The sequence below is a fragment of the Toxorhynchites rutilus genome, chromosome 1 (genome assembly GCF_029784135.1).
Source record: "Toxorhynchites rutilus septentrionalis strain SRP chromosome 1, ASM2978413v1, whole genome shotgun sequence".
Classification (NCBI taxonomy): Eukaryota; Metazoa; Arthropoda; class Insecta; order Diptera; family Culicidae; genus Toxorhynchites; species Toxorhynchites rutilus.
In genome coordinates, this window is record NC_073744.1 from 196984007 (window position 1) to 197004571 (window position 20565).

Genomic DNA, 20565 nt, shown 5'->3' on the forward strand with positions numbered 1-20565 from the left:
ACCTGCATGTCAAATTTAAAATTTGCATATGAATGGTCCATCAGTGATGGGCAGGAATATCATGGCAAAGATGACGAGAGACTGGTAGGATAATTCTCATCTTCATCCGAATCGTGATCACTGCTTGTTAAAATTGCAGACACAGCATCCTTTTTAGTCAACATACTATTATTTCCATCGGACACAAACAAAATTCCATCAAAATGCACCTGAGAGAAATCAATGTTGACTCTTTTAATTGGAAGATTAGCACTTATTTTATATATTCCACATACGTTGCATATTCAAATTGCATCGGAGAATATACAATCATCGCCCACATTGCAAAAATCGATTCACTAAGCTTGCAACAATAGATCAACCTGGAACCAGTGAAAGAATGAATGAAAGAATGAAAAAACTCGCGAAAACTGAATGAAAGATCGGACAAAATCACAAATGAGCCCAAAACACCCATAAATTCACAAAAGATCTCCACCGACAAACAAATCATAAAAAAACAGTTTGCTTCTTATTTCGGATATTGTTTTAGTAATCATCGAAATAATTCTTTAGAACAACTATATCGAAATTATCAAAAGTAAAGAAAAATATGTTGGAATGGGCCGATGCTGCTGGAAGCCATGATGTGGGCTGACCTGGTACATCTTTTATTATTTCCTACATGATCCTTTTTATACCCCCCATATATTCCTGTCAGACGCAGTCCTACGTCAAAAATCAAATCGGGGATAAAAACGCACAAAAATACTCACAAACAAAGGTTTACGTCAAGTTTGAACACTTTTCTCATAAATGAATGACAACAACTTGCTTGATTGAAATTGTCAGATTGGAATTTTCTTGATGATGATGCGTAAGAAGAATAAGAAGAAAACAAACTATCTGTCATTCAGCTGGCTCCTCTCTCTCAGGTTCATATGCATTGAAAACTTCAACAACATGACTGTTTTTCAATTACTTCACGAGAATTTTGCTCTTGCTGCTCTAAATTGGGAGTTGTTAACACGAAAATGGCTCCAAAATGAATAGTTTTGACGTAGGACTACGTCTTACATTTAGTGATCCCCGATAATCGTTCGATTAAACCATTAATCGAATACTTCCTACAGAAATCGATTATTAATCGAACGAATACTGAACAACCAATAATCGAAGCGAACGAGTAATTTTCGTCGATTAATCGATCCAAGCCCAAAGCAAAAAAAAAAGGACGGCCACTGCAGTTTTATCCTGGCGCTCCCCTAAGCTCGTAAACGAAGCTCAATGCCGTCAACGCGAATTGAGCTTCCTTCACGAGTTTAGGGGAACGTAAAAGATAATAATTGATTTTCAGGCGGAATGAACGCTTTTTTGTTTCCAGATGGCTTTCTGACAAATGAAAAATATTAGTATAACTAACTATTTCTCTCAGTATAACGATTAATCGATTAATCGATTATTTGGAGCAATTAATCGTATCGAATAACAAACTGCTGAAATGTATTCGATTAGTGGATAAAAGATTAATTTCAATAATTTCAAAAATCGGGGATCACTACTTACATTAAGGGTGCCAAATCAGAAAACCGGTCACGTTTTTATGAAATAAAGTTAGCGTTAATAACTATTTTTGCTGCGAACGGATTTTAACGATTTGCATACCAATCGAATCGGAAATTTTCTAAGATTTGTTTGATATGCTATACGTTACAATCACATAGTCTGTATATAATTTAAATTGGTGAAAATTGGAAGCATTCCCCTTTCCCCATACATTTGTTCTGTTCATTTGTGTGCCTCCCCGAACAGAGCTGTCAATAACGGGCAACTTATGCAGCCGCTAGAATAGAAACAATGAAGGGGCGAAAACCGAAAAGAGAATACAGATCGGACACGATTATATATAGTCGACCATTTTTTTTCAACAATTATTTTCAAATCCTATACATAATCGAATCTCAAGAAAACATTTTTTTCAGTAATGTATGAATGTCAAACATTAATAGAAAAATATCATTTTTGTGATTCGATTATGTATTGGATTCAAAAATTAACGTTGAAAGTGAAATTGCGATTATATATAATCGAGTCCCAACTGTATTTGGGAAGTAAACTTCACCCTTGCATAGTGAGTAAACTGTCGCTGGCGTATAAGTATTGCATCTCCTCTGAGGAAAATTCTCAGAATCTTTCAGTGCCCGAAACAACAAAGGACGCTTATTTTGCTCGTTTTGTGTTTTATGTTTTCCCTCGAGCTGTGAACACTAGCGAATATTTCACATGAAGTGTGTTTCGAAAAAAAGATCGCGTAGTCCTACGTCCTTAGCGGTCGTGTCTCGGATACAACCCCTCGATTTTTTTGATTTTTTCGTGCTCAAAAAAATCAGACATGTCGCTAGACATCAGAACTAGTTACCACATAGGGTGAGTAGTGATAATTTATTGTTGAAGAAGAGAAAAAAAATAATATCGTTGATAGCAATATAGTTGTCAGTACCCTTTAAAGGGTTAACCTGTTTTTGTGCTACTTTTTTTAGCGCGGTATTTGAAAATGACCATATTTGATGAAGTAATCAGTCATTAATTTGTTTTGACGTAGGACTACGTCTTTCATTTCTATACCGGGGTGTAAAATCAAAGTTTCGAAAACGAAAGCGTTACGCCGGAGACCGAGATTTTGAGCGTTAATAGCTCCTAAACAACTGAACGAAATGGTATGATAAACACTTCATTCGAAAGATAAAATGTCTACGCGTTATATACTTGTTACTTTTTGATCCAAAAACTTGTTTCAATAGTCTTAAAATTGCTTTCAAAACAGGCTATTGAAATCACCAATCGGTATATAAGCGAGCGGCGCTCGGGAATCCACTCAGTTCTAATTGAACAGCGATTGGAGCATGTTGTCGCTGTTGCGGTGAAGCTCTTTATTTATCATGAAAGCGCGGATGAACGGTGTCACCAAGAGCCTGTTTGTGCACCCTAGGCCAGAAGGGAATCTATCAGGAGGAGAGTAATGCCACAAACGGTTCCCTGGGAAGACATCGCTACACACACATACACGCGCGGCTATTAACAGGTGGTTATCGAGTTGGCATTAACCACTGGTGGGCTTCCAGTATCGAGGAAAATGTGGAAATATCTAATCGTTACTGAAAATAATCTGCCAGTTCCTTTGGGAATTTTCAAAATATATTCATGTGAATGAATTTAATTGAATGTTTTCTATCCATGTAACACTGTGACCAAATACATTTGGTTTTGTGGTTTTTCAATCAATCGCAATTAACAGGATAGCTTCAGAAGATTATTCTTCCCCATCAGTAGGATATTTCCGTATCCAATATTGTATGCGCCCGCAATCGATTATTGCTCAGTCGCCGAAAGTTCCGAGCTCAGAGAGTTCATTCCCCTCTAGTTTGCCTTCCAAATTGCCATCGTAAACCACACCTTCTCTCGATTCAATCACACACAAAAAGCATACTTAAGCGATATTCTGGTGGTGAGACACATTCATTTTTCGTGAGGACATCGACAAGACAACATCGTTGCCTAACGTGCTGGAGGAGGTGGATGGCGAAGGATCGACACATACACGCGCAGAACTCTTTCCGTTAGGATGCCATTCAGCATCGAGAAAGTTCCGGAAAGATCTAATCATTGCTGGAAAATAATCTGCCAGTTCCTTTGGGAATTTTCAAAATATATTCATGTGAAAGAGTTTATTTTAATGTTTTCTATCCATGTAACACTGTGACCAAATACATTAGGTTTTGTGATTTTTCAATCAATCGCAATCAACAGGATAGCTTCTGAAGATTATTCTTCCCCATCAGTAGGATATTTCCGTATCCAATATTGGATGCATAAAACCTTGTGCCTCCAACGTAACGCTCTCGTTTTCAGATTCAACTTCATACAAATGATCTCTAAATCAACGATAGTCCTACGTCACCCTTGCGGTTATACCATAGATATAACCCACTTCCTGTTTTTCTATTTTGGATATGTGTTTCATCGCTCTACATAGGGACTGTGTCAGTACTTTGTACTTTGTTTTAACGTAGGTCTTTCATTTCTTTACTGGGGTGTAAGTTCAAAGTTTCGAAAACGAAAGCGTTACGCCAGAGAACGAGATTCGAAGCGTTGATAGCTCTTAAACAACTGAACGAACTGGTATGATAAACACTTCATTCGAAAAATAAAATGTCTACGTATTATATGTTATTTTTATACGTGTAATTACTTTTTGATCCAAAAACTTGTTTTCAATAGCCCTAAAATTGCTTTCAAAATATACTATTGAAATCACACTAATCGGTATATAAGCGAGTGCTGCTCGAAAATCTACTCAGTTATGATTGCGCAACAATTGAGGTATGATCGCTGGAATGAATGGATGTTCCCCTAACACAGACTTCTAAACCATGGAGCCAGGGGAAATCGGTATTGCAAAATAGATGCAAGCAGCGGGTACTTTTGTACTCGCTTTCCCTAACACAGGGCCTGTTCACGAACGTCACTTCACGGTGAAAACGAAATGAAGTGCATATAACCTTCCATACAAATCATTTCGTTTTCACCGTGAAGTGACGTTCATGATCAAGCCCATATAGATGTATAGATATTTTTCATGGCGATACTCAAAGCTTGTTTCATCATCAATGCATATCGAAATAATGACACTTCATTTTCTTCGCGATTGCCAAAATGACAATCGTCGAAGTTACAAATACCTTATAGTGAAATGTACCAACCGTTGGTAGGGAGGGGTATTGCATCTTATATTCATTTTACATACGGTCGGTATCCCAGCAAACATTAAATCGTATAACTTTGCACATGATAAGTCACATATAATTTCGTATCAAATCACAATCGCATAAAATATCAATCAAAATATCGATCATATATATCTAAAATCGCATAAAATGCAAAAACACGATTTTCCATGTCATCGATGGATTGAGTGGTAACGTTGTCGTATCAAATCGCATATCAGTCCAAAAAGCATCGCATATCGTTATATACGGCTTTATATGCGTACAAAATGTGTCATATACGTATATCGCCTCCACTTTTGTGTGTATATGCTAGTTATCTGCATCATATATCATACAAATGTGTCTTGGTTGTATGTATATCGCCTCCAATTATAGCTATTCATACGACTTAATGTTTGCTGGGTAGTATGTACAGAAAATATGTACATTCTACCAATGTTTGCATTAACAAATATTTGGTAGTTCATTAAGTATGCAGTTCTTGCAGGGATGATAATCGTCCAAGTTACCAATACGTGTAGTAAAATGTATCAATCGTTGGTAGGAATGTGTATTGCATGTGGCAGTCATTTCATATACGGTTGGTAATATGTACAGAAAATATGTACATTCTTCTAATGTTTGCAATACCAAAGATATGGTAGCTTTTGGTACCAAGGATTTTTCTGGTTGTACTTACTACCTAATTTCTGTCGTCTTGTTTCAGTTCACGATGATGGACGCATCCGTTCGTGAGGGGGAATCAGAACCTTCCCCACCTACGGCAACCAAACGTAATGAGCAGCCGCATGCTCCACTGGAGCCTCAGAACCCGAGATTGCTCTCATCACTGTACAGTTTTCTGGTCATCGTAAGCTTCTTTCTGGTGGGGTTTGCTGCCTTCAGGAACACCCTAACATGGTGAGGATTATATGGTGACTTCATTGATCAGCGCTGAGTTTCGTTTCTCAAAACAGGCACCTGCAACGTTTCTGGGGTGCATCGGGGGATTTCTGGCAAGCCCAATGGGATCGCTTTATCGATTTTACGGGGGAAGACCCCGCCACTCTGTGGGTGCTGAGTACGACCCTCTTCACCATGTTCGTGTACTGGTTCTTCGGAGGGATCTACACCATGTTTGACATCACCTGCAAGCCGGCCTGTATTCGTCGCTACAAAATGCAACCAGGCACGAACGAGCCGGTCGACAGAACCCGACTGATGAAGGTTATCGCGACGGTGCTGATGAATCAAACCGTCATCGGAGTTCCGATGGCGGTCCTCATGTACCAGGCGATGCGTTTCCGTGGACTCAACGATCTCCGGGAGCTACCAACCTTCCACTGGGTGCTGGCGGAGCTCGCCTTTTGCATTTTCATCGAGGAAATTGGCTTCTACTATGCGCACCGATTGCTGCACAATAAGTATATCTACAAGTACATCCACAAGCAGCACCACGAGTGGACTGCACCGATTGCCATCACCGCCATCTACTGCCATCCGATCGAGCACGTGTTCAGCAATCTGGTGCCACCGTTTTTGGGGATTTTCATGCTCGGCAGCCATGTGGCGGTCGCCTGGCTCTGGTTCACGCTGGTGATTCTGTCGACGTTGAACGCCCACTCGGGGTACCATTTGCCGTTCTTCCCCAGTCCGGAGGCGCACGATTTTCACCACCTGAAGTGAGTACCGACGATTTTTTTTATGGATTTTTTTTTCGCGTCCTTTAGTTACTGTTGATTTTCTGCTATCATAATGATTTCGTTCACCGCCGTATCCTCGATAAAATATTTTATATTTTGGGATCTCATGCTCTAAATTTTCGGAGAGTATTGGGCTGAACTCTATTTTCGCATTATCCTGAATCACCTGAGTTGAACATTTAGAATGATTTGACAAAGCTGCTATGCATTCAGCTCCTGCCCAAAATCCACTTGACCGTAACTGTCTTATATATAAGTCAATTTTGTTGGAAATTGGCATATTACCACAGCAGTGGAACTCCATACAATTTACTGACTAAAAAGTGTCCACATTTTCATCGCTTGTTTTCGTGAAGAATATAATTTTTTCAGGCACACTTGATTTGAGAGTGTATGGATTTCTAGCTGTCTTGACGCAAGGTCTTTAATGAAGAATGAGAAGATGGGAAGGTTTATATAAACATGTTTATAATTACATAAGTTTATTCAAATATTAATATTGCTCTTATTTAACTATTCAGTGCAATTTTATCAAAATTTGGAAGAGAAATTAAAAAAGGAATGTTTTGTTTCAATATTTTTCTGAGATGGTTATTAAAAATCCATGATTAATATTGCTTTATTATTTACCCTCCATTATTTGTTAATTTCTCCTGCTTTTCGTTCTTTGACCTATCATTTTAACAATTCAATTTGAGAGGTTTAAAATTGCGACAAGATAAAAATTTGGTGTGAAAGAGCGAATTGTGGAAAATTAAGTCGCAAATTCTCTAAGCGTTATAATTAAAATTTTTCTGTAGTATTTAATTTTTGAGTTTGTTTGAATGACAGATTAAAGTTGATTCATAAAAGAATAAGATTTCATTTGATATGACGATTTTTGAAATCGACTCAATGGTTGTAAAGTTATGACGTTTTGTAAGAAATCTTACTTACTTATTCAGCAAAAGGCCCTAGTGGCATGTGCTGTACACAAAAGTTGTCTCCATTCACATGAGTTCTATATTTTTTTTTCCAATTCTTAACTTTCAAACCAACATATCATATCTTTCCGTTATCCGCAAACATGCCAAGCAGTAACTTAAAAAAAAACAAACTCATAAACGACAAAAAGAGTCTTAGATTGTATATTTTTTATATATTTTTCACAGTTTTACAGTACCATTTGCTTATTGGCCATTTTTTTAGTTGGAGTGCCTTTTAATTGGCGGTTCACCAGTTGGAGCACGCGCCAATCAAAAAGCAATCATCTGTCATAATTGTATGTCAGTTTTACTATGTTGTTCCAATGCCATTTTTATTGAAGGGTCTTTGAACGTTGAACTCAAAAAATGAAGGCACAGTATAAAAGAATTTAGTTTTGCAGTTTGTTTGACAAATGTGTTCGTTTGAAAACATTTATTAATATATATACATATATAAAGTGAATTATATCACAGCCACTATTCAAGGAAGTTAATGATATTTTCTAGCATCAATCCAAATGCAGTAATTATAATTATTATTATGGCCGCACTAAAAGACATGAAAAACAACAAGAAAAACGCGAACTTTGAAATTTGTGAACTATTGCAGCATTACTTCAGCCATTCCATGCCAAACTGATATATTGGTTTTCTGATTTTTGGAAAATTGGTAGCTTGTTTTCGTTATGGTAAAACATTTAACCTGTATTATTATTTTTTGGGTGATTCGATTTCTTCACTTTTTCCCAAAATGACTTTTATCAAAAACTCATAACTTTTGAACCACTAAGCCGATTCAGATGATCGATACATCAAATTGAAGTAAATTAGCTAGTCTTTTTGGAAAAATATCAAACTTCCAGGAAATTTGAATTTTGTTTTCGTAATTCTTGATTGTATCCGTTTTTATAGCTTACATGGTTTCGGGACCAACGGCGCTATATTTTTCTATATTTTTTCTCGAAAACTGAGGATTTTTTTACACATTTATATTTTTTACTCAAAATTAGATAAAACCTTTTTTCTTTTTTGAGTTATAACTTTTTAGAGTTAACCGATAGTTCGGAATATTAATTTCTTCCCCTTTTTCCTATTTTCAAAAATTCATAACATTTGAACTGCTAGAGCGATTCAGATGATCGATATATCAAATTAAAGCCAAGAATTCAGAGTTGTTCGAGAAATAATAAAACGAAAGATAAATTTTGGAAAAATATTGCATTTGCGTAAAAATTGTTTTTGTTTTCGTGATTAATAATTGTATCTGTTTTTCATAAATAAAAAAAAAATTTGCACGTGTGAAATTATTGACTTAAATTAACTATGTCGATTATATGAATCGATTCAGTAGATAAAAGTTATGAATTTTTAAAAAACGTCATTTTAGGAAAAAAGGAGAAAAATGACTTTTTGAACCATCGGTTCATTTTGAAAAATCATAATTTAAAAACGAAGAACATATTTTTGGATATGTTATCTAAAAAATCCTCAGCTTTCGAGAAAAAATATAGAAAACATAGCGCCCTTGAATGAAAAGTATAAAGAACAGTTACGATCAATAATCAAGAAAACAAAATTATTTTTTTTGCAAGTATAGTATTTAAAAAAACTGGCTAGCTGGCCAATTTGATATGTCGATCATCTGAATCGGTTTAGTAGTTCAAAAGATATGAATCTAAAAAAAAAATATTTTTGGAAAAAAGGAAAAAACTAGATTTTTCGAACCACCCTAAAATGGAATGAGATCTAATATTTAACGAAAAGGAACAAAACTACCAATTTACACGAAAATCTGAGAACCACTATTTCGGTTTGGCATGGAATCTATATATAATACTAAAAAAATGTAGTTTGGTGTTAATTTCTCCTGCAACTAAAAAACTGATTACTAGAAACTAATTGACGTTAACCTTTTATTACCTTGTAAATTCTAGATACAATACCAACAGAGGGTATTTAAAAAAATAAAAATAGCTTTTTATGGGGTGTGTTCAACACTGAAAAAAAATATTCAGAAATCATATTTTTATGTTGTTTTTTAAGCGTACCTACATTATTTAGTCGTATAATTATTGTATCATTCAATTTATTCCGATGAGAATGCTTTAAAATATTTCAACTGATGCTCTTACCACATTTTAATTTTATTTATTCATTGTTCAGTTTTTATGGCGAAGCTTCATCCGTAAATTACACATTTGTCATCATTGGTGGAATACGACCATAAATGTTGTTATGAATAGCACAGCAAGTTATGATTGCAATACATATGGATTTATTTTGATAATGCATTATACATAAACCGATAAAAATGCATTATAATATCTATCCACAGCGTTTTAGCGTCTATATGTATATTTTATTCAATTTCAGTTCGTAATTTCTATCCCATCCGCCGTGTTTATCATGATGATGCTAACATTAATAACATTATATACGAACCTCCCACCTTATATATGATGTCTCCCATCCTTTTAGAGACATCTTTACATTATGTTCAAGTTTTAGAGCGTAAACTATCTGTCAATTTTTTCACTGTTTACATTTTCTTGCCACAAATCGTTGCCACTTTTTTCTCTCAAGTTCCACTTCTCTTCTCTGATATTACCGTGGACAAACTCTGCGGCATATGCAGCAAGATGCTCATGATATAGACTGCTATTGGAATTTATTTCATTCACTGCTATATCTCTCAGATGATGTTTGAGCAGAGAATAGAGCGATTGTGATGAAGCTATCCCATTCATTTGATGCGTAATTGCTCCAAACAAACAATCCCCATCACCGGGAATGATCACAAGCCAATATCGATTGCCTTGTATATCCACAATCTGCTCCATTGTGTACTGGAAATGTATACAGAGTCTGCACTAAGATTTCATAAAATAAAACTAGTTTCAACCTGAGACGAGACATGACAATAGGGGGCCGATTCCGGACCACCACTTCTGTCAAACTCGGACCACTTGCAACTCGGCTTCTGATTGGTTGATGAGGAAAATAATTGACAAAGATAAATATACAAAAATGGGATTTCCAACATTTTCACAGTGTTGCCAAATATATTCAACATTGAATAATAGTTGCATTCACATTTCATTTTAGCAAAAATTTCTATTATGGATTCTTTGTAAGTTTTCGTTACTATTACGTCCGGTGTTCAGTTCCTGAAGAGGGAAACATTGCATCGGAATTTCCACCCTCCATCTTTTTGTGATTCTCTTGTATTCTAGCATAGTATAATAGCAGCGGCCTAGCAGAGATGAACATTCAATTATTTTCCAACCGTAAAGCATAAATCGTGTTGGAACCTGAATAAAGCATACATACCAACAAATAAAAACCTGAATAAACGCTATGTTATATTTTGGGAATGTATTATTTTATCAATATTTCAGTACTGTTAGTGTTTGAACGATATCAAAGTTCAATTATAAAGCCTTATTCCTGTATACACTTCACGGTGAAAACGAAATGAATTGTATCCGCGATGACAACGATACGGTGTCGACATATGGATACGAAATTGGTTTTTAACAAGTCTAACTACTCGGCCCGAAGGCACTTTTAAATTGTTAAAATCTGAATGAAAATTTTTACCTGGCGTTATTTATTTACTTGAAGCACGTCTTTCTTACCCTTACTTGAGCTTTTTTCTATACACTTTCCGAAATTCTCACTAAAACTTATCATTATAATATAAAATTATCTTCAGATACAATTTTTGTACGAGATTATTTTACCAAATGAAGAAAGCAAAGTTTTTCATTCACATTGAACACTAATTTGATACGAAATTTTTATTCATAATTTCTATTTGAAAAGGTTCAATTCCACCTAAAAACTCATCATTTTCTTTAACTCGTGAAACGAAATTTAATGGCGTGTCGTTCATTTTGATTTCATCGTGAAGAGTAAACGGTAAGGCCCATAGTCTCTTGATAAATAAAATATACTCCAACTATCAAATCTACGTTTTCTATTTAATTTTTCACATTTAATTTTTTTGCATACCAAAATAACAGGAAAGTACTTATTGTTTGAAATATGTGACATTCGGTTGAACAATTAATACAAAAAAAATGTGCAGCTCAGAAAATACATGATACGAAGAACACATGTTTTTCATGGGAAAATAATCTTCCGAAATTTTATAACATTTGGCAACCTTCACATCTCGCTTTCCTGTTATCTAGCACTTGGTCGACGAAAATGCAGAAAGAAGAGTAAGAAGCCAGTTGTCACGTCTTGTCTTAGGTTTCAACCAACCTTGGTGGCAAACTGCTATTATGAAGGGAAGACAAATCTCGAAGTCTACGGTGTGCAAACAATTGCTATCGAATTGTATGTTCTCTGAAAGCAAAGTTGATCGAACTGAATGGACTTGATTGAAAGTATTAATTCGAAGAAAGTTTATATGCATACCAAATACGCGCAAGAATTAATTATCATATATTCAGACTAAAAATATGGTTGGGAAGCTGGTTGAATTTGCGAGTTGTTTGATGTTTCTTCTTCAAAGATGACTCTTAACATAAACAACCAATAGAAAGTATGTCTGTTATAGTATTAGGGCAGAGGTTCTATCTTTGACGGAGGGTTCTCCTCGCTGGATCGAATGGTGGAATATGCAAGGACAAATATAGTTCGCCAGACATTTTCATTAGTGTTTACTCTACTTTATAGGAATTGTCGCTATAAGTAGAATAGAGATTATAAGTAGGAATTATCATTGTAAGATATTACTATCATGGACATATTTCAGAATTATAGTGTTTTCAAATATTGACCGTTTTACGAATAGATGTAGATCTGCTGGAAACATACACCGCATCTTATAACGCTGAATGAGAGCTATGTGCTTTGCTCCATGCTGCAATATTTTTCTCTATTATAATAATGTATTTATGTCAAACAGCAATAAATGATCATTATTATAGATGTATTTTCACTAGCTTTTGTGATAATTTTATAGATGTATTAAACATAACGTCAGCACTATCTGTAGCATATGTATATATAATATGTTATCAGCGTTTATATATGTACAAGTAAGAATAATTATGTTTATATAGGTATCCATGTAAGTATTTGTGTGTATGATCTTAAATCTATTGTCGCGTTTATAAATGTGCACTGGTGATCATGTAACCCCGTAGTTATTTAATTCATTAATTCTTAATTCTTTAACTCATTAATACATTATTTCTCTAATGCTTTAATTATTTAATTCTAAATGCTTCAACTATTTTATTCTTCAATGTTAAAATCCTTATTGATTTAATTCTTGGATTTTTAATTTTTTCATTCTCCTTTTTGTTTCACCCTTTAATTCTGTAACTCCCCAACCCTTCAATTTTATAATCCTTTTTATTAATTGATTCTTTTATTTTCTCATTCGTTAATTCTTTGATCTGTTCCTGCCGTCGCGAATGATAAAGTTATAAAGAGTGCGATTGATTTTAGATAAATTCTCTAGATTACCTTCTCAGATTCCCCAAAGACAACTTTTCGTCGCCATAATTAGATTTCTATAAAGCGTACGCGCGGTGCATAATGGAACATATAACCGGAATGAATATTTCCAAAGTAGTTCCCTCGGTTACCTTCTTAGGTTTCCAAAATATAATTACTATCCGCCTTTACGATTGGAACTCAATAAAAAAAAAGCACACACGATGAATAACTGAGTATATCACCAAGTCGATTAGTTTCTAGTTTTAGAGGGATTCCATCGGTTACCTTCTCAGGTTTCCTAAATGTAACTCTCTTCTGTAGTGATATCTATGAAGCGTATGCGCAATGAGCAACGGAATGCATCGCCAGGTCGATTGATTTTAGATTAGCTCTCTAGGTTACTTTCTCAGGTTTTCAATAGATTATAGACTTTCCGCCGTTATGATTAGGTTTCATCGGTCACCTCTTCAGGTTGACTAGAGATAATATCAGACACTGGGTTTACATAATTTTAAAACATAATACTAGTGATGAATCACAAAATATAGGTTTAAAAATAACCTCGGTAGTAATACAAGTTTTAGTTTTAGCGAAATTGAAAGAATTTCCTCGGTGATCTTTTCCGGTTGAGAATATATTGTCGATTGGAGAAATTCTAAAAGGGTTTCTTAGCGACCTTCTCAGGTTGAAAATTGACCCTTGGTCTCCTCGATTGAATAAAAATATATAGATCGAGAGTTTTTATGGCCTTCTCAGGTCAGGAAAAATATCTATGTACTACGCACGACGAATAACGAAATGCATGACCGATTCGATTAGAATGTATATTTTTTAAATCTCATTTCGCCGAATAGCTGAGAGTTCACGTTTTTAGAATCACATCACTTACCACGGTGAATCCTGATTTTTGTTAACCATTCCCACTAACAACTATCCCTTCCATGATGAACGCTAGGGAACCACGCTATAGAGGCGACCCTTCTGGCCTTCGGGCGGCGAATATCATACTAACATTCCTTCCCTTCCCCTGGTGACTGTAAGGACGTGACCGGCGTCGTTATTGACCATTGAAAGCTCGAATCACCGAAAATTGCACAACGAGAATGATTTACTAGTCCCAAGTGTCATTCTGTGTGTTCTTTGTGCAATTTGGTTGGTTCAGGTCAATCACGGAGAGCAACTACGAATTGTACCGTCTACCCAAGCTCAAGCTCAAGCTCAGCCCTTTAGTTACTGTCGATTTTCGCCCGGCTCAAAGTTAGAATAGATACATTGTTGATTCGGTCCGATTAATTTTATACAATATTTTTTTTCGATCGGAATGTGGCTCGAATATTTAACTCCATGCTTACAAACAGTCATCGGTTGATAAGCACAATCTTATAATTTTATATTTCTGATTTAAGGTTCCAGAAAATAATTAACATTTGGAGTACTTACACAATAATAGGCTAAATCCTGTGGATCAACTTTTATCTATTTTTCGCACATGAAATCTGATTGCAAATTAACTTCAGTGTGGTTGTGAATATTTCGAACAGTTTTTTTTGCATATCACTTCATCAGTCACAGTTGGCCATGAATATCAAGTTGACAGAAAATTGAAAAAGTTGAAAATTATCACCGTTTATACGGACCCAAATTACCAGTTTCTGGGAGAATCGAAAAAATTAAGAAGTAACCATCACGCATCCCCGCATTCAATCGCTGAAAGATGTATCCCGGTGGAACTTTACCAAATCTGTACGATTGTGGACCCTACGGAGGATGCTGCTATTCCGGCCCGTGCTGCTACCCCTACAGCGTTCCTGCTCCATGTGTTTCCTACTGTTTCGCTTACAATCATATGAGATTCGATCATGATATGAGATTGAGGAACTCTGGTTTCTACGATTGATGATGGCCACTAGAGAAATTTAATGAAATAAAAACATGGAAATAGAAACGATTTTTTTTGACGTAGGACTACGTCTTTCATTTCTATACCGGGGTGTAAAATCAAAGTTTCGAAAACTAAAGCGTTACGCCGGAGACCGAGATTTTGAGCGTTAATATCTCCTAAACAACTGAACGAAATGGTATGATAAACACGTCATTCGAAAGATAAAATGTCTACGCGTTCTATACTTGTTACTTTCTGATCCAAAAACTTGTTTCAATAGTCTTAAAATTGCTTTCAAAACAGGCTATTGAAATCACCAATCGGTATATAAGCGAGCGCCGCTCGGAAATCCATTCAGTTCTAATTGAACAGCGATTGGAGCATGTTGTCGCTGTTGTGTTGAAGCTCTTCGTTTATCATGAAAGCGCGAATGAACGGTGTCACCAAGAGCCTGTTTGTGCACCTTAGGCCAGAAGGGAATCCATCAGGAGGAGAGTGATGCCACAAACGGTTCCCCGGGAAGATCTCGAAGCAGCCGTTACACACACACACATACACGCGCGGAATTCTTTCCGTTTGGATGCCATTCAGCATCGAGAAAGATCCGGAAAATAATCTGCCAGTTCCTCTGGGAATTTAAAAATACATTCATGTGAAAGAGTTTATTTGAATGTTTTCTATCCATGTAACACTGTGACCAAATATTTTTCAATCAAGTGCTATTAACAGATGGTTATCGAGTTAGCATTAACCACTGGTGGGCTTCCAGTATCGAGGAAAATGTGGTAATATCTAATCGTTACTGAAAATAATCTGCCAGTTCCTCTGGGAATTTAAAATTACATTCATGTGAAAGAGTTTATTTTAATGTTTTCTATCCATGTAACACTGTGACCAAATACATTTGGTTTTGTTATTTCAATTGCAATTAACAGGATAGCTTCTGAAGATTATTCTTCCCCATCAGTAGGATATTTCCGTATCCAATATTGGATGCATAAAACCTTGTGCCTCCAACGTAACGCTCTCGTTTTCGAAGTCCCCCAAATTTTCATTCATTCAGAATGAATTCAGATTCAACTTCAAACAAATGATCTCTAAATCAACGATAGTCCTACGTCACCCTCGCGGTTATACCATAGATATAACCCACTTCCTGTTTTTTGCTCTCTTTCATGTATACTGTTGTGATTCATGCGCCTGCATCTTGCAAGTGCGCTCAGATTTGGTGCGAGCTTCCATATGTGTTCGTACTTTATGTTACCGTACTCGGTGAACTTCCCACTGAACGCGTTTGCCATGGGATTCATTTGATTTTTTGAGTGGCATGGCTCAGGGGATTGTCAAGATGGCCGCCTCTTCGTAGCCAGCATAGAAAATCACGAGCATAAAAATCATAACCTTTGTTTTTGTTTATAAAATGTTTACAAACAAACTCATCATACGCAACGTACAACGTCATCAGATTGGTGCATTTCAACAGTTTCTACTCAAGTTGTCCAATATCACTACGATCGTGTCTTATTGAAATAAATTAACATCAAAATAATAAAATGAAGTGCTTCGTGCGATCCTGCCACAGTGATTTTAATCGCAAATTAACAAATGAAGCATCCGGATGGGTATCCAAACATAGTTTCCCGAAGAAAACTGACCAACGGAATCGTTGGCTTCAAGCTATTGCAAATGCTGAAAATATTTGCATTAATATCGACTCCATTAACTTTAAAACAGTGAGAGTTTGTTCAAAACATTTCACTCGCAACTCCTACTATTCTCGCGGAACCCAACTATATTTAACCGATGCAGCTGTTCCCACTGTTTTTGGTTATTGCCAAAAACCTGACAGGCATTCATTTATTTACGTAAAGGTACTGCAGGCTACAACTACCAAATATTGTTCATTTATTCCTAACACAAAGTGAGTTTCTCATATCCGATCCACTCAACGGAGCATGTGTTTATAGTTCGAAGGATTCATATAGTTCCTGTTTATCACACCAAAGTCACACCCACCGTAACGTATCTCTTCTGGATCCAGAAGTAGGACGCAAATCCGACGCATCAGGTACAACAATATGTTTCTTAGACTTCATATACAATCAAATTTTTTCGTTAAATTTAGCTACCGCCTTTGGCAATAAACATTCGTCTGAAAATATTAAAACGCTTGACGTATCAAACACATCAGACTCATTCAATCTGAATGATGAGTTCCAAGTTTCCGGCCATTCGAAATCCAATTCGTCGGGTTTATCCAGGGAAAATTTGCTTTTGCGTTCTCAAGATCCCGACCTGCAAACGCCAAGTATTCCTGCTGTGTTTGGCTTGAACAGTCAAGCTTATGACATCAATCTTGAGAATTCGTACCTGTCAGGTGCATCCACCCAAGCCACCAGCAAATCTGATGAATCCGATTTACCAGGTTCAACCAGACGAGGCTACGAGCTAGGGAACAGTAACCAACATGCTTCCTCAAAAATGACATCCACTACAATTATTTCAGAGAAACAAAACCGTAAAAAGTATAGTTCGAGTAAAATAAAATATATTTTTTTCAAAACATATCCATTTATTAGGCGAATTCGATACGCTGGTGACATTATTGGTCAAGATCTTACGAACGTCTCTTCGAGTTGCTCCCATGGCTGTTGATTTTCCACGTGTGTCCTCCAAGCATTTATTGGTCGGGGAACTTACGTTACTTTCTCCTTATCATTTAGATGTTTGAGAAACTAAACACAGTACAAATGTAGTTTGCTGCGATATGAAAAAAATCAAATAAGGTGCCTTTTTTTTCATTTATTTACTATGCTAATTTAAATACACTCGGATAGTCGATTGTATAAAACAGTTATCAATCTGGTTATTGTTATCATGTTATTATAATGCGATTCAGATGCATAGATGCAGGAAATTTCATTTCAAAACCGAAAGTTTATCCCCTAGTATAAGTTATTTGTTCCATTTTTTTTTCTGGTTCTAAATACAGGGACAAAACCATCCTGAAAAATTCACTTGGTGCCGACAACGAAACCAAAATCCTACACTTGCTTACTTGTTTCCTTCTTTCCGTAGTTTTATCGGATTCAAAACCTGTGTCCCATTGATGTAATTATTGATAGTAACAAAGAAGAGCATAGTGTAAAGAAATGTGCGCATAGAAAGACAAGTCAGATAAAAGTTATACGTTGAGAAATTTGGCGTAAATGAGAGAAACAAACTTTTTTATGTTTTACATATGATTTACGTAGAAAGAATTTAACAGATATGGAACAAACGATTGGAGCTACAATAATGGTCATTTGTAATAACGTAAAGTTTAATACTTAATGAATACTGATCAAAGAATCGGGAGTTATGTCAACTTATTCACCCGAATAGTACGATACAATGATTATACGAACGAATGTAAGAACATCTGAGACATTTTTATATAATTTTTTTTTTTTTGCAAATCGGTTGCGTGACTTGCTGGCAATATCAAGTGCTGTGCTCGAACAAAATTCCCTGGGTCGTATCCTCAAAACGACCCTTCGGACAAAGCGGTGTATTCCATTTCGATCAGATTCTGCATCTCCCGAAGCTCCTGGAACTTTTCATGATCCGAATATGTGCATAATTTACTGCCAAGCACATATTGCACCAAACTGAGGATAATCAGCGAATAGCTTACAGTAGCGATAATGAACATGATTTCACACTTTTCCACATCTCTGCAGAAAGCTTCAACCTTGCTCTGGTCACGAATTTTCATATCCCGGCAGAGAACATAAAATCTGAATTTAAAACAAATTCATCAACAAGCGTTTTTTCCACGAGTAATAATACACACTTACAAAATTACGTCAAAACTATATCGCTCCGATGGGACCGCAGATCCGGGTTCTCACAAATGTTCCAGAAAATAGTGAACACGAAAGTAACCATACTAAAGAAGCAAAGAATCAAAATCCAGGCGATCTCCAGTAAGTAGATTATTTCCATAAACACGACGCAAGATATACAACCACCTACACGGGAGCCCCAGGCCCGATAAACCTTATACCGGGTGGCCCTGTTGCGATGAATCCAACGAAAAGTATCATCATCGAGGCGCCGATATCCACAAAAATCATTTGAACCGCCTCAGTCCTGGAATGAATTATAGATTCAGTGCGTAAGATCGTACTGATCGGAGCCATTAATCACCCTAAAAGACGTAGAAAACTTGCTCCGCTTGGTCCAGCATGATGATCGCAGGTGACCTTCGGCACATTTTGCCGCAGAAAATTCCTTCGCTAACAAGGCATATAACCGGTGCTATCAGCGTAGCCTAACAAGATTAACATATGATTTCCAACAGCCGCCTCAAAAAAATTAAACATAACTTTGTAAGTTAACACGAAACGAAACACCGAAAACGCCATCAAAATATTGCGAAACAAACAAAATTAACCATGACAGTTCGATTGAATTATGTGCGAGGTACGTGAGCAACGTAAATAGAACACCAGGTATATTACACCGCCATATTGCTCTCCAATACAAAGAAGCTAGTTTTAAAATCACTGCCACTGTTATCGCGGATTCTCCTAAAACTATTTTTTGCTTTTTTTCTTTGCCTACCACTACATGAAAAAAGCGGAGAGTAATATACCTGGTATTTTATTTACTTTGATACGTGAGCCGCGGGCCTAGTTTTATGCTGCCTACGCTAAATTTGCACTGGTTGAGATAGGGGTGCCAGGACTCTGGCATGGCTTAACTACTTTGAGGCTTTTGAGGGAGAAGTAGAATTTGGAAGGTACAATGGAGATAGTGAGCAAATTGGGTGTATTGAGAGGATGAGCTCATGAAGTTTGAAGAAGATGTAGAGTTTGGTAGATTAGGGAGGAGCGTTTACGCAGTTTAAGAACGTTCATAGGAAAAGTTTGCGCGATTTGAGAGAAGTTTGAGCAGTACGTGCTTTATAAGAGAAGGAGATATGGTTCGTGAAGAACGACTTGGACGGCATTTGAGCGGAAGACTCCAGGACAGTGGTATCCAAACTTTTCTTTGGATGGGCCACAAACACACATTAGTCAAAGGTGTCACGGACCGCAAATAAGTAGGACTACGAAATTATAACCTTGGGGAAACAACCATTATAATAATTCTAATTAATTTGACAGCACTGACAAGGGCCGATGAATGAATGCCTTCGCTGAGTGAAGGGACACGAAACGATCGCAAATCAATAAGACGACAATTTCAGCAGATTTTCAAATTAGCTCAAAATCAACATGTACTGTTGATTGCTCGCTGTCTAGAGCGACATTAAAACACTGAATTACTAAACATCAAATTGGATTATAGAGACTTTGAGCTGATGACAGTCATTATCCCTCCACATGTAAAATTTGGTTCCATTTGATTGACTAATTCTCGAGTAATGTAGAAATTTGAGTTTCATTCGTATGGCAGCTCCCCCTTAGAGAGAGAGGGGGGGGGGTGGAGTGTCTAACCACCGTAAAGACTTTTATTGCACCCTAAAACCTCCACATGCCGTATTTGGTTTCATTTTCTTGATTAATTCTCCAGTTATGCAGAAATTTGTGTTTCATTTGTATGGCAGCCCCACCTAAGAGAGAGGGGAGGAGTATCTAACCACCATAGAATCATTTATTGCACCATAAAACCTTCACATGCAAAATTTGGTTTCATTTGCTTGATTAATTTCCGAGTAATGTAGAAATTTGAGTTTAATTTGTATGACAGCCCGCCCCCTTTGAGAGGGGGGATGGGTTTCAAACTATCACGAAAACGTTCCCCGGCCCTACAAATATGAACAA

The 20565-nt window shown here is 36.5% G+C and overlaps 1 protein-coding gene and 1 pseudogene across 3 annotated transcripts in view; one reads left to right on the forward strand and one right to left on the reverse strand.

The window, feature by feature from the left end:
* The window catches only part of LOC129761947 (fatty acid hydroxylase domain-containing protein 2-like), a 38305-nt gene that overhangs the window by 5903 nt on the left and 11837 nt on the right, over positions 1-20565 (forward strand). For all 3 annotated transcript variants that reach the window (XR_008740514.1, XR_008740513.1, XM_055759808.1), the window contains exons 2-3: positions 5473-5666; positions 5723-6427. Coding sequence is in view for 1 of the 3 variants with exons in the window: in XM_055759808.1 (XP_055615783.1) it covers positions 5479-5666; positions 5723-6427 (893 nt within the window). In the remaining 2 variants the exon portion in view is untranslated. The remainder of the gene's footprint in view (positions 1-5472; positions 5667-5722; positions 6428-20565) is intronic.
* On the reverse strand, positions 15483-20537 carry LOC129761949 (uncharacterized; annotated as a pseudogene).